At 47.9% G+C, this 15,521-nt stretch overlaps 2 protein-coding genes across 2 annotated transcripts; both read right to left on the bottom strand.

Annotated features, from left to right (window-relative positions):
- Positions 1–2,565: 2,565 nt before the first annotated feature.
- Positions 2,566–7,635, bottom strand: PtA15_16A343 (uncharacterized protein; the record flags this gene model as incomplete). The annotated part of the gene is made up of 10 exons (XM_053164024.1): positions 2,566–2,571; positions 4,989–5,207; positions 5,295–5,894; positions 5,980–6,057; positions 6,129–6,509; positions 6,586–7,008; positions 7,092–7,264; positions 7,341–7,422; positions 7,491–7,524; positions 7,592–7,635. The coding sequence occupies 10 exons, from the start codon at positions 7,633–7,635 to the stop codon at positions 2,566–2,568; spliced, it is 2,040 nt and encodes a 679-aa protein (XP_053027990.1).
- Positions 7,636–10,813: 3,178 nt separating this feature from the next.
- PtA15_16A342 (uncharacterized protein) lies at positions 10,814–11,212 on the bottom strand (the record flags this gene model as incomplete). Its single annotated transcript, XM_053164023.1, has 2 exons — positions 10,814–10,835; positions 10,914–11,212. 2 exons carry the CDS (start codon positions 11,210–11,212, stop codon positions 10,814–10,816), a joined length of 321 nt encoding a protein of 106 aa, XP_053027989.1.
- Positions 11,213–15,521: the final 4,309 nt, after the last annotated feature.

Here is a 15,521-nt window from a genome sequence, read left to right as displayed (position 1 = left end):
CAGAATTTGCCTTGTAAAATTCAAGATTTTGCTAAAAATGTGCAATTGTGCCAGCTCATTTTATTACAAGGTCAACCCTTGCAAAAAGATTAAACTCCTTAAATACACCAGTCTTGTACTGGGTGCAATTTTTGGGCAGCAGTTCCCCCTTTATCGGGTTCACTGGCACAGCCCAAAAAACGCAGCAAGTGCAGGTCTGGTGGATTTTTTAAGAAGTAATCCGACACAAGGAGGACGATTATTAGGCCAAGCCATCAATACCTCTCCGCGTGGGATGAGGACACAATGCCTCATAAAGCTCCTCCTTTTATATTCTTTGTGTCTTTTGTTCTCAGGAACCATCAACACCTCTTTTGGTTCCTGAGAACAATCACCTTATAAGACATTCAATTACTTTTTCCGGCCAAAACTGTGCCCCTTTTTGCTCGTGTGTACATTTTATCAATTACTCTACCCGGCGGACAGCGCATGTCCACTCCGTCTAGCAATCTTTGAATGCATTCCTGCCTAATGCGCGAAACAGCGGTAGCTTGGTCCTCTCAACAGTGAAAACCTTGGCTTCCGGTTAAGGTAATAGCCTCCGGTCATCCTGTATAGGTAAAAGCTTTGGCCATCTGTTGTACTCTTCTGACCAACCCGTTCATCCATCACCCAGCCTGGCCCGCCCTCAAGTTCCTCCCTCTGGCCAAGTGCTCTCCTACAACCGGCCAAATATCCATGCCCTGCTGAGCCCAAGATTCCCCAGCAGCAGCTCGGTCAGACACGCCGGCTTCTTCCTGCTCACTGCCATCCCCTCCTGCTTTGTTAACCTTGCCTAGACCCTCCCATCCCACATGCACGTTTTCAGCTTGTGCTTCTCTAAAGAACACCAGGAATGCTGGTTGAAGTGAAGGGCCGTCAGACGGGAAGCTAGAACCAAGTCGTCTAGACACATTGGTCAGCTCAGACTCACTTTCTTGCTCAGGATCAAGGAGCTCAATAAGTCCTCCGTTGTAAGCAAAACCCTCCGCAAACGCTGGATCACCGCACTCAAGCTTATCGCCCAGTACGGTGCCTACCTACACAAGCACCCATTATCATTGTTGCCCTCACTGACAGCAAGCAAGGGCTGGGAATAATCAAGAGCGTCGCGCTCCAATCAGCAGGAACAGCACAAAGAAGAAGGACTTGTGAGGCTTGACCAAAGCCAGGCAGGCTGGACTGAGCTCTTTGGTAACATCCAAATAGGATATGCTGTTGAACATCGGTGGTGCTGCTCTTGGCATAACTTGAATCTGTAGCCGTTTGCGGCCATCTTGTAGAGTCTTGTATCTTGTCTCCCCTGCTCTTGTATATCAGATTGCCAAACTTGGGCCAGACTTCCCCAAATCCACCCATCTCTTTGTATAGCTCCTGCATATTACCAGGAGTCTCATCTGATGAGGATCATCTCTTTCCTCTCGGACACTTCTCTTATCTTTCTCCACTACCTGTACTATTAGGACGTTTCACATAGGGCCAAAATTAACAATTAACAAGACCAAAATAAAGTTTATCCCTTGGCCCAGCCAATTTGGCTGGGAAGACTTTCTGATTTATAACATCAGCAGCGTTAAAAAATCCCTACATGAACCGTCCTATTGGGTTCACACCCTTTTCTCATGTTTATCTTCAAAGAATACTATTCTATTTTGCAAAATCAGCCCAGAAGCTGTTGTACCAGGAAGTGCCATTGCATTTCTATTGGTAACACAGATAGTTGCTTCCCCACAGGCCCTCCAATACCATTGGCCGTCTATTTTTTGCAAGTCCTTCACAGCAAGAGTGGTGGTATGTCCAGATACTGCTCCAGCACATGAGTCAGTGATCTGAGATGCCAGGACGGTAACATTTAGGGAACCAACCAAAACTCACAGACTTTTGAAGATTCACACTATGAAATGTGCATGTCTGCGGCTGTGGTGGGGATGGCTGGGGCTGGCACTTGTACTTCTGCTGCATTTTTGGTTCTTTGCTTTTGATTTTGCAATGATTTTGACTGCCTCAGGCCACACTCCTTTTACAACCAGGATAGGCCTGTATTTGGTGCTGTTTACATTTCCTAATTTGATCTGCCCAGCAGGCAGTTGAATTCCTGATTCCAAGGTGACTGTTTGAATTCAACTTGGTATTTAGCAGCTGAGTGGATTGCTTCTGACAAGTTACCTTTGAAATACAAGCATCTGCTGTTTATTGTGGTGAGCCAACTCCTTAAAGTCATCCCTTATTCAGGTCCACCCCCGGCTATACACTTATTTTCCTTTGAATCACCACTCTTGGTCATATCTCTTTGTAAGCGCCGTTTGCAGTCACTACATATGATCTTAAGTTCTGAACCGCGGCCCTGCCGCGGCTTTTCCCTAGTACCTTGTGAAATTGCACATGGGAAAGCTGAGGTGGAGCTTTACAAGGACTTTCATTACAAGGTCAAAATTTAGAAAAATCCTTGTAAAATTACACATCACCCCCTCAATGTGTAATTTTACAAGGCCTTGCAACTTGCAAAACACACCTTGTGAAATTAACCCCCCTGTTATCTTCTTGTCCTTAAAACTATCAAGCAAAACTATTGTAAACTGTTAAATATCAAACTGAAGGATTGCATTTTATCAGACAAAAGAAAACAATGAACAAATAATGATGGAACAAAGAGAAAAAGAAAAGTACCTGAAGGCAACGGTGTAACCATTACGATACATTGAGCGTATTGGGTAAACGTTTTTCATTGAAGATGCATACCTACATGTCCAATTTTTTTGTTTTTGGCTGTTATTGTATGGATAATGGCTAAAAACAAAAAATTGGACATGTAGGTATGCATCTTCAATGAAAAACGTTTACCCAATACGCTCAATGTATCGTAATGGTTACACCGTTGCTGAAGGCAAACACAAAAAAAGAGAAGAGCACAACAAAGTGGGATGATGAAGGAGGAAGAAAGAAGAGCAGAATAAATGGAAAACAATGTCAATCAGAGAACAAGGAAAAAGAGAAACACAGCGCTACATACAACCAATGAGATGTTATCAAGGGAGTGACAAAAGACTTGAGGAGTTTGATGAGTTTTGATGTCTTCTGGAGGAACAAAAAGTCAGGAGATGTTGAGTGATTGAGACTGTTATACAAAGTGATGAAAGTGTATTGAGTGAGTTCCCCAGAGGAAAAGAGGTGAAGCACAAAAGTTGTTGAGTTTAAATATTCTGATCATAGTGTCAAGTTTTCAGGAGAGAAAGTTCAAGTCAAAAGGACCAAGCTGACCAAGTTGGGAAAACAGGATGAGCCGTTGTCATGTTTGAGGAACGGATTGAAGTTACCAAACCGGCGAGATTGAAGGACAAGCGTGAGGATTCTTGGAGACTAGAGGAAGGGAGAAGTTGATGTTCCTGTTATGTGACATCCACAGGACAGGGAAATTACAGGAGGCAAGAGCTTAATTAAGGGCACGGATTTGACTCTCAACATAATTAAACAACTTACTATTGAATTGGTTGTTTACAGGTTATTGTTTTGTTGATTGGATTGATTAACATATTGGAGTTGGCTTATTTCTTCTAAACTCAAATAATTTATGACTCATGGAGTGTTTAGTGAGTGAGGTTGGTGGGGTTTGCAAGCAATGACACAATTTCTGTCATTGCTGACCACAGCTGCGCAAAGCTTCTTGTGACTAGGTTCAGGCAAGTTGCCTGTCACAAGTTTTGAGACATATGAACATAATTATTGAATATCAATCTGGATGAGAGTACAAAAGTACAACTCACTAATTGTACACCTCTTAGAAGAAGGACTAGGATTCCAACAGGAATCTGCCACATTTGTTTCTTAAATATTAATTTCAAGACTCCTGGTTATTTACTTAGTAAAATTAAAGGGGCAGGTCTTTCAAACCACCTGTAAGAGCATCTATAAGGGAGCCGCAATTGGGTGTTTAGGGGTGAACTTTGGCCGCCAGGGTTCCTTTTTCATGCTGTCACAGACCCGCAGAAAAACCCTGGGAGCATTGCCGGGGGCAGTCAAACCTGCAATTGCCTCACACGCCTCCATCTGCTTGACTTCATACCTTGCAAAGATGGACAACAAGGTATCAGCACATATAACAACTTACTCACAGCTCACCAAGCAAGAAGAAAAATTGCATCAATTGAATCAAACAGTCTGCTCTCAATAACCGGGTCTGTTCCAGTCATTGAGAGGAGTAAATACTCCTCTAAATGGCCAGTTCTCTCTAGTCATTGAGAGGAGTGTTTCCTCCTCTTGATGACCAGGTTTGCTCCGGTCATTGAGATACATGTGTCCCAATGACCAGAACATTCCAGTCATCAACAAGGAATTGCCCATTTGATTTTTGTGCAAAGCCAGCAGCCACACATCCTCCATGTCTTGCATGACAACCTTGCACATATCCCCATGTATCATCTGGCCCAAAATATAAGAGGGCTGTGGCCAGTTCCATTGTGCCAATCACACATTGCCAGCATGGAATCTCTCCACACCCATCCTCCATGAATGCCAACAAGTGCACATGTACCATCAAGGAACTCATCTGACACCCCCAACCAGGAGGCAACAATCTTCTATAAGTGGTCAGATGGTGAAGCTGGGGTGTAGTCTTTGTATGCTTGTTATATGTAGATATGCTTCTACCAAGCAGCCCATTACTACAGTCTACCAGTTTCTCACTTGCCTTTCTTTCAGTACTATCATATCTATCATTCACCGTCAAGTCATACCATGAGGGTAGTCCTTGTTGTTTCAGTCCCTGTTGTCCCTCAACCATGAGGAGCAAACAAAGAAGTGTGGCGTACACACCCCAGCAATCTAGACCATCAAGCACAAATTGCGAACAAAGATAAGGCTACAGGGAGAAGACACGAAAGCTACGTATGCAAGTAAAGACATCAGGCCCCACCAGTTCGCGGGGGTTTCTTCCTTTTCTTTGGTTTGGGAAGAGAGCCGCGGGGGTCGGGGACCGGCTTAAAGAAGTCCATGATCCCGCGCTCGCGAGCTGTGCGACTGGCCTCGACGGCGACAGTCTTTGGCGAGGGTTTTCTGGGGCGGTCTTTGAGGGAGGAAGACGAGGAGGATTGGCCAGGGATGGTTGCGGGGGGCGCGGGGCGGTCTTGGGCGGCCAAGTCCTGGGCGAAGTGGTGGTCGAGATGGACGTTCTTGAGCCGCTCGAACCGCAGCCTCTGTTCCTCCTCCTCCTCCCCATCGTCCTTCTCATGCGCCAGGCCGGAAGGATCCAAGACGACCGCTTCGCGGCACCGGGGACAGACGAATGTGAGCCGAGACGCGCGTGCCGGGGGGGCAGCGGCTTTGTTCGCCGGGGAGACGCGCGCCAGGGGGCCGATGTAGCCGTCCAAGGTGCCCTTCTTCGGCTTCCTGGGAGGCGAGGCTTTCGGCGGCGTGGGGGCGCGAGGCGGGGGCCGCGCGAGGGGCCCGATGTAGCCGTCCAAGGTGCCCTTCTTGGGCTTCTTGTTGCCCGGCGAGCCTGGCTTCGGGTCGGCCAAGGATGCTGAGGACCGGGAGCGGATGATAGCCGGGCGCTGCGAGGGCGATTTCGGCCGGGTTCGTGGGCACGGGTCGGCCGCGGGCGTCGAAGGCCCGACAGGGGCGGGCTTCTGGGGCGCGAAGAAGCCCTGGATGCCCCGCTGGCCAGCCTCGACCCGTTCAAGGGTCTGGAAAGCTAGCGCCAGGCTGGTCACCGTGCCGAGCTGGAAGGTCTGGTCGGACAGCCGGACGGAAAGCTCTTGCAGCAGCTTCTGGCCCAGCACGAAGATGTACTCGTCCGTCAGCTGGGCCGTGAACGGGAAGGCGATCTGCTTGGCCATCGAGTTCTGCATCCCGTCTCGCTTGTGCATCACGATCGTCTTTGGCTATCCTTCCCTCATACACACCCCTCACCGTGTCAGCTTCTGCGGTCTGTGCTGGGGTTTGAGACTGCTGGTGGGAGACACCCACCCAGATCCCCGGCGTCGCTTCTCGCGCTTCGTTCAGCCGCGCAAACAGGTCCCGGGCTAAGATTCGCAGCCAATGGAGCTGAGGGGAAAGCCGCGAGAGAATCAGCACATCGCTCAAAAAAAAGGAGATCGAATGGGGGTGGGATTGACTCCTTGGTTCCAAGAGGAGATAGACGGGCGGAAGTTCTTGGAGGACATCATGCTCTTGACGTGCGTTTTGGGTTCCACCTCGGTCCGGTCGACTCCGCGGACGGTTTCCCAGACCCACATCCCGGTGTCCTCGCCGAGTGCGGACTGGAGCTGGGCCAGGGGGATCGTCCACGCCTCGCTCAACAGACACTCTTTCGACGACCCGTCGGCCGAGGTGGTGGACGAGGAGACGATTAGATCGGCCACCGCTTGGCCCAGCTTTCCTCCCAGGAACCGCACCTTCGACACCTCCATCGGCCGCAGGAAGGCCCGCACCGCGCCCGGACGAAGGACCGTCTGCGCATCCGGCTTCTTGTATGCCGAGCATAGCTTGGCTAGCATCTACCCATCCTCCGGTTCCAAAAGGGGAGAGATGAGCCATAGTTTCTGCGAAGAGAGCCGGAGAAAACGGACAGACCTTGTTGGATGCGATGCCTGCGGAACACGTGTATCCTAATTGGTCGAAGACTTGGTGGCGACAGCGGGCCATCAGTTCTGCGCCGATGAGGAGCGCGATGTCTGTCCAGGAGGCGGCCGTCTGAGGAAGCTCCGGGTCGGGGTCGATTGGGAGGACATGATTATTACTGGGCGAGGCGTTGAGGAGGTCTTGCAGGTCGAGCGGCGGGGGCGCGGGCAGCGGATCGTCCAGGCTGACCTCCGACGACGGGTCTTGCAAGGCTTCCAGAGTCGGGAACGCGTATCGTGTGCACAGGATGTCTCGCACGGGGATGGAGAAGTCCAGGAAGGCCTCGTCGATCGACGCTTTCTCGATCGTCGGACAGCTCTCGGCGAATATCTTGAGGATCTTCACCGATTCTCTGCGGTACGGATCCAGGGAGACCTTATTGTAAAACAAGAAGGTTATGTTTGTTGGTGTCAGCGTGGATGCAATGGTGGCGAGGAGGAGGGTGAGAGGGGGGATACTTTGTGGGTCTCGGGCTTGGGGTTCTCGTGGTATTTGGCCTCCGTTTCCGAGGCCCCTTGGGCATAGGTAGCCACATGGACGCAGATGAGGTGGGGGCACAGTTTCTTGGCCTCGTCGAAGGCCAGATGGCGGGTGATTCCGAATTTGCGTGCGGGGTAGTTGACCGCGATCACTAATCACAGGGAGCCGAGATCATGTCAGAGACGCGTGCGCTGAGTTTCGGCAGGAGTTGTCGACTCCATACGCACGTCCGCGCCACTGTTGGACGGCCAATGGCTTCTCGGGCGGTATGTTCAGCCTGACTTGCTCGAATTGCGCATAGGCTGCGTCCTGTGGGTTGGTTGGGAGTATGAGGCAGGTTAGCTACGATCTGGACAGACTGGGCGAGCGAGACAGACCACATCGCAATGGGCAATGACGCGCAGGGGATGCCTGGACGGGGCAGAAGCAAGCGTCAGCTATTTCTGCCAGTGTTCGTGAGGCGATGGTGTATGCTTACTGGGGTCCGATCTTCTTGGCGTGCAGCTGGCGGTAGGTGAGCATGGTGGTTGGTGGGCGGAGGACTCTTCCCGGGCAGATTCCTCAATTTCACAGCCGCCCATTCATACACAGCTTCATTTTCTCGTCCGAGGTCTGTCCGCAACCACCACGAATTTCCAAAAAAGCCTACCCTCTGGTTGCAAGAAACACCTCTGATTCTCGACAGAACTTCGTCTCCCCTCCCCCATGCCTACTGGCGACCTCCCCCTTCCCGACCCCCCTCCCGGCAATCCATCCACTTCGGTCCAGATCCTCTCGGACTCGATCCGCAACACCCGTGACGCGCCCGCCGCCAATGACGCGTCTCTCGACATTGCTATGACCGTCGTCCCTGATCCATTCCCCCCCAGCGAAGCACACGTGCCCGCGCCCCCAGCACCCCCGCAGCCAGAAACCACCTCGGCATCGACTCTCAGGAAACTGCTCGAAGCCCCGGACAGTCAAATGCAGAACGGCAAAGTCAGCCTGGACGCGTCGATGGTATCAATGCTACTTCAACTGATCGATAGGGAGGACGAGCAGAAACGGCAACTCCAAGTCGCCACGAAAGTCGCCACCAAGGAACTTCAATTGATGATCGCAGACCTCCGCGACTTGAAAGGACGCGTCGAGACCATCGAGGCCGCCCAGCTAAACAACCAGGCCGAACCCGATCCCCACGAAGTGGTACGCGCCCTTGGCAGCCCCCAAAAAACAGCTCCCCCCGCCGCCACCCACCAAAACTGAGATGGGGACTTTGATAAGCTGGAGCGCTGTCGCAAAGCAGCGTTCCGAAGGAGGGACTTGACGCCTAACCTCACAAGACAGTAGGAAGCAGAACGCCATTTTTATCATTTTTCCCCTTTCTGTAGAGACTATACCATCACACTTGAGGCCGAGTGAGCTGGCCCATGAAATAGCCAAGAAGCATTGCTCCCCCCAAGCATAACTGAGCCTCTCCGGGGAGGCGCAAAGCGTCGCCAAAGGGGAGGCTTAGGCCAAAGTCACATTCTTGGCCTGAGGCTGGCAGGCTTTTACGCAGAAAATCACAACTTTTGTTTTCACATCTCTTTTGCTCCTCTCTCTCAACTTCCAATTCAAAGCCCCATATACCAGGTCGTGGCCCTCAATCTGAGCGGTCTTGTGCATATTTTTTCAAGTAAATCCATCAAACAAATGGCCACTCAGTGGCCATTCTTGTGAGAGCTATTCCTGAGCAATATGAAGAAGCCATTGGATCATCCACAGGACAGGGTTGGATAGACTCTCACAGGTTTTTTCAGTATTGAATTCAGAATGGCAGGTCTCTTGAGTGCATAGGCTGAGGAGTCCCACAGGATATTGATGTATGACCTCCAACATTGTTTTGATGTGTTTAGGCCAGACTGGCTATCCCATTCACCATTGTGGTGTGCCAAATGGTACAGGCGGTGATTCACATCAAATCAGCAGTGCATGGTGGGTATCCAGTCCTTACAATATTCAGCCTTCATTCTCTCAGTCTCAAGAACTCAGTCTTCAAGATCCTCAAGCCGTCTCAGGATTTCCATTATTTTTGTGTTCATTCTGTCATTTGTTTGTTTGTGTTGTTTTTTTGTCTTGTTTCTTTGACATTTCTAATTGTGTGTGTTGGTAGGTTCAGAGTGGAGGGTTGGTTTTATCATGTTTTGTGTCTTGTTTGTCTTTTTTTGTTTTATCTTGTGTTTTGTTCTGTTTTGGTTGTGTGTGCGGACATGATGACAGGTTTGCCACATGTCACAAACCCCAGACTCCAAGTTTAACTCAAACTTGGAGGACAGCATGCTTCCTGTACTGATCCAAGTCAGAAATTCATCAACTCTATTGATCCTGATCTTTGGCACCCTCCAAAGCACCTTCTGAGTCTATTTATCCCAATCCCTTCCTCTTATACTAGATCCTTTTATTTGATCACACTTGCCAGCAGTACCCCGGCTACCTCTCAATCAACTCAACCACCAACGCGTGCTCAAAGCCGTTGTAAAATCCCTACACCTCAGTGCTTATCCAACCATAAACTGGAGGGCATTTCTCTACAAACTCCCCATTCCCCTCAAACTAACTTCCTACTGCCTGGCACGGCAGAAGTTCCACACCATGTGCAAAAACGGTTCATCTTGCGTAATAGAGAATGTCAAAACGGACCCGGGTATAATTTACACCACCGGTACCCGCGTGTTTTTTTCCAAAAACAGGCACCCAGCACTGCCTGGCGGGTACCAGCGGTCTTTTAGGCGGGTACCAGCGGTACCCGCCAGCTTTTTTTCATCAAAAAGGTCACCAAGAGGTGTCCTTGATGACCGGAATGGACGCGTCATCAAGAGGTCCTCCCCTTGATGACCGCAACAGGTTGGTCATTGAGGGGAGGACCTCTCAATGACCAGAAAAGCGATGACCGACCTGTTCCAGTCATCAAACAGGTCGGTCATGGTCATTGAGGGTGCTCCCCCAACGACCAGCACGCACTTGTCATTGAGGGGAGTGACAACTCCCCTCGATGATTGCACCAGGGACCGTCCTCGATGACCGGTCCTGGCCAATGACCAGTCTATTGTCAGTCATTGAGGGCAGCTCAGAGCGGGCCAAGGTCCGGGGGTCCGGGGGTTACCCAATTAACCCAGCGGGGGAAAGTGGTACTTGGGGGCGGTACCTGGGTACCGCACCGCTTTTTCTGAAAAAACGGGCACCCAGCACCGCCTGGCGGGTGCGGGCGGTTCCCGCCCACGGGTGCCTGGTACCGCCAAACGTGACATTCTCTATTACGTAATCAGGTTGCACAGTCCTGAAGCTGTTACATGAAATTCATTCTGCAGGCAGAGGCAAAGTCACTGCGGATTGAATGTCACATACAGCTATTGTGTAAACGGTTGCAGTTTTGCGCCTTTTCAATTTTTTTTTTTCGCGCGCGACCTTTTTTTTTGCCCCCGATCTCATTTTCCCCCCCCGGCGCACAGACGCAGGAATCCCCCGAGCCTGCCGCTGTGGGTGCTGCCTTACAATTAGCTCACCAACCCTTAACCCCGTCAAGTCTCTCGGCCGTCCAAGTCAAGGTCGTCAAATTGAGAGTTTTAACTCTGGTGAGTGTATCTTTTGGTGAAGGTTTTGGAATTGTTGTCCGCCAGCTAGGACAAGTTACACACTGGTTATCTTTATTACTTCAAGGTTTGGCTGAGCGGGAAGCGTGCTATTCACCGATCTTAGATAGACTGGATCAATTTGCGAATGCCAACTCAACCAGCTTTTCAAAACCACACACACAGAGAGAGAAGGAGGAAGAGACGGACCGGTTTTCAGGGACGTTAGTGTCGACAATCACGCCGTCCTTCTCAAACTGGGCATGGCTGAATTTGTGGGGCCCCAGGGCCTGAGCCTTTGGGATTTTCTTCTCCTTGCCGTCAACGCTGACAACGCCAACGCCGCCGCCGACGGTTTTTCCCTTCTGGTTGGCCGTGCTCGTGATCCGGACGTTCTGGAGATAAGCCTTATACTGTTCAAGTTGCAAGCGAAGATAGTTGTTGTGGTCGCCAATGGTCTTGTAAACCGATTCTAAGGACTTGGTTTCCAGAAGCACCTTCTCTCGCATTGTCTGACCGATTGGTCTCTACTCTAGCTTCTCAAATAAACAGTCTCATCTTTTTTATCTTACTTGCATTGAAATGAAACTGGAGATTTTGATCTAGCGTGATCAGTTTTGAGTGCAATGGAAGTCTGAAATCAAGATTCCTTGGTGATCAAATTGCCTCACTTTAAACCAAACAAATGTACAAGTTTCTGATACATATAATCATTCTACGAGGTAACCCGAGCCAATGAACAGCTTACGGGTCAAAACATCTGTGAAAACTAAGCTAACAAAAGTATCTAAAACATCATAGTCCTCCTCACCACCCGTAAGTAAATCTTCGTTCCGTCTTAGGGTCACTTTGTACACTGAGAACCCCTTTTCAATTGGGTTTAAGTCTGGTGAGTATGCCGGAAGATATTGTAAGAGGCACCCTTGCTCCTCGACAAGCTCTGTGATATGCCCATTGTGATGGATTTGTGTGTTGTCCATGACAAGTACGCTGCGTGGAGCTGGAAAGGGGTTCATCAATGGGAGCTACAAATGCGGTCATCAGAATATTATTCATTGCAAATCATATGAATTTATTCCAACAGCTTACCAAGATGTGCTCAAGGAAGAACTCGAAATCTGCCCGATTAACAGATTCCTCCTGGACCACGTGTGCAACTAACCCATCAGATGAGATCGCTGGAATGACATTATACTTGTGCGTGCACCTCTCGCGCGGAACTCGGGGTGTTCTTTGACCTACAGGAGCCCAGCCTCTTGTTCGTGATACCACCTCGAGCGAGACCCCCGATTCATCTGAAAATGAATCAAAGTTTTTACTGCTTAGGCATATCTTTGTAGGTGATGAAAAAAAATAGAAACTTACCTGTGAACACAAGATGGGAGGTTGGTATACAACTGATTCAAGAGGTGTAGTAAGCCCTTGCTTCCGGATCTTGGCGCGGATTGAAAGTCCTGATCGTCTTGTTGGACATGTTCAAACGCTCATGGAGTGTTTTTGCAATAGTTTTCAGGCAGACTATGGCACCGGTCTCTTCGATTAACGCCTGCTGGATTTCGTCTAGATAAACTGTTGGCTTTTCAGTAATCATCTCGGAAATAAATGTCAAATCTTCATTGTTTAATTCAAAAGGTCGGCCTCGGGTTTGATAGGTCGAAGGATCACAAACAACTGCCCTCGTCCTCTTGTACAGATTGACCCATCGGCGCAGGGAATCATTGCTGACTGACGCGGCTAATGACAAGTTAATCTTGGATAAGGTCTTCCCTTTGTTTGCCGCTCTGACGACGGCGTATTTGAATTCAGCAGAGTACAGGCAATAACCCATGTCTAGAAAGCCAGAAAATTTCAAATTTCAGTATCCAATTTACTGAAGGAAGTTGTTTGATCAAAAGATACACTCACCAGATTTAAAACTCTCAATTTGACGACCTTGACTTGGATGGTTCCAACAACATGCGGCCGAGAGATTTGGCGGACCCACAGCGGCAGGCTCGGGGGATTCCTGCGTCTGTGCACCGGGGGGGAAAATGAGATTGGGGGCAAAAAAAAAGGTTGCGCGCTAAAAAAAAATTAAAACGGTGGAAAACCGCAACCGTTTACACAACAGCTGTAACAGCTTCAGGACTGTGCAACCCAATTACGTAACATGAACTGTTTTTGCATGTTGTGATATAAATCAGGCTGGACAGGCTCTCAGGAAATGAGCACTAAAACAGCGGGGAAATGTGTTGCAATGAGTACTGAAAAGCCTCAGATTCTGCTGAGAAAGCTGGGTTGGATCAAATTCTGGGATGAAATGGGCCTTTTCTTGTGGTCTGTGGTTGGAATGATGAAAAAAACTCCAGGCCAATACCGCTACTTCAAGCAATTATGTAGTGACTCAGTGCAAAAGAGTGCAGCAGCCCGCCGGGCTATAGCCACTGTTCACAGCAAAAAGTTGCGAAAATTGAAGAGATGTGCTGCCAATTTCTGCACCGCTTTTGTTGCATTATTTTACAGAATAAGCACAGTGAAATCACTGCGCTGCGCGAATTTCAAAGCACAGGTCGTGGTTTTCTGCTGCGCGGGCGCTGAAAACAGTGTTTGGCCGCTGCTGCTATCACCAGGGAAGCTTTGGGGGCACTCCCCAGGGAGTGCCACAGCTGAATTTGGGGTTAGTTTTTGACTGAACTGGGGCAGAAGTCCTTACAATGTGATGGTAAATTGTTCAATTACTGGGCAAGAACTATAGACCAATCTAATTTGGAGTGATGTGTAACCGTTGGATGTGAACTATCATTCAACTCTGTTGAATTCATCTTGAAGTCAAGTTCATGTCAATCCTAACTTTAGTTCTAAATTTTAAAATCAGGTAGCTCTTGCTTATCCAATTTTTCTTACATTGGGGTGAACTGCCTTCATCAAATATATATCTCACCTGAAACACAACTGCCTAGATTTGGATAAAGAAAATATCAGAAGTGCAAAACATTTTAGTATTTGCACAAGAGCAGTAGAACTGTATTTTGGCTGGGTACACAAGGGTTACACAGTTCATAAATTACTCAGCTGCAAATGCCACTCTGTTCTAAAAAATGTGTGATTGGTGTGTGATTTGTCACCCTATTGTACGCGCATACAATAGGGTGACAAATCATATTCCATCAGGGCAGTTACACTAATTTTTCTTAAATTTTACCCTCATTTACTCAGCAGAAATCCCCCTCTGGTATGAAAATTGTCTGATTTGTCACCCTATTGTACGCGCGTACAATAGGGTGACAAATCACAAACCTTTCAGACCAGAGGTGAATTTTTGCCCAGTAAATCAGGGTGAAATGGTTTGGAAGCAATTCAGCTGAAGTGTGTGATTTGTCACCCTAGTACAATAGAGTGACAAATCACACACAAGTCACATACTTTTCAGACCAGAGGGATATTTCCAGCTGAATTTTTTCCAAACCGTGTCACCCTCATTTAATTGGCAAAAATTCACCTTTGGTATGAAAAGTGTGTGATTTGTCACCCTATTGTACGCACATACAATAGGGTGACAAATCAGGCACTTTTCATACCAGAGGGGGACATCTGCCGAGTAAATGAGGGTAAAATTTAAGAAAAAAGAGTATAACTGCCCTGATGGAATATGATTTGTCACCCTATTGTACGCGCGCACAATAGGGTGACAAATAACAAACCAATCACATTCTGTTGAGGCCACAGCAATGGGTACAGGATGATGAAATGGTTCAAACACTATTCAGATTGACTTCACCCTTGGGTACAAACAATGTGTGAGTGGTGCTTTACACTTTAGTTAAACTTTGGTTACAGACACTTTGTGTTCTGTGGTCCAGTCTAGTTACTACTGATTTACAGAAGAGTTCCAGCTGAGTTATGGATACATCATATATACTTGTATATCATTTCATATTTGATTACACATATGATGTAGTAGACATTGCACTGATTTATGAAAAAAATTCATGGTAAGGCACTCCCTGGGGAGTGCCCCCCAAGCATCCCTGGTGTATTGTACTTGCACAAGTTTTCACCTCATTTGTCGCAATGATAATTGCAAACAAAAAAACTCTTGAGTTAGTGTTGTTAATTATTTCTCAAGCAAGAGGTGCAAGATCTGGTATTTATTTCAGAGGGGTTGTATCCAATTTCATTTCCCGCGGCGCAGTCACGATTCCCCTAGTCCCAATTAATCCACTAGCCTTCATTAGTGTTTTCAACTGGTGCTCTCTTGTGGAGAGCAAGTTAGACAAGAGTGAAAGATAATTCTAGATATGAATTAGTTTAAGAAGCTAGTTACAATGTATAAGAGCGGAATAGAAGAAGAATAGAAAGGAAGTATAACATATAATTCATGTTTATTTATTTCCACGCTATTATAGCGGTTTAGTGCTAGTCCATGAAGACTGAATTAGCCGGTAAACCTGGCCTCTTCGATAAAAGGTATTGAAGGAACGTTGAGATATGTTTCAGATCGTGATAGTTTGTAGTCGTCTAAAGAGCACAACGGGTTATTACTATCAAACCCAGAGATTTGATATTCAATATCAATGAAGAATAGAAAGTGGTATAAAGAAATTAAAGGGATTTGAGATGGATTTCAATGATCTACCTATGAGTTAGTCAATGACAGTGACTTACAACTAAATGTGTAATCCACGGATGATTTAGTAAGTTCCTCAAACGCTTATGATTTTGGTGAGTTACTATTCAGTGATATGTTTTAATCAGTCAACGGGAGTAATCCTAAACAGAAACTTCTCTAACAAAATCTTACTGTGATTCTATGATACTAAGGTTAGACTGTTACTAGGT

This window comes from Puccinia triticina, chromosome 16A, assembly GCF_026914185.1.
Source record: "Puccinia triticina chromosome 16A, complete sequence".
NCBI lineage: Eukaryota > Fungi > Basidiomycota > Pucciniomycetes > Pucciniales > Pucciniaceae > Puccinia > Puccinia triticina.
This window is presented reverse-complemented; position numbering and strand designations above follow the sequence as displayed.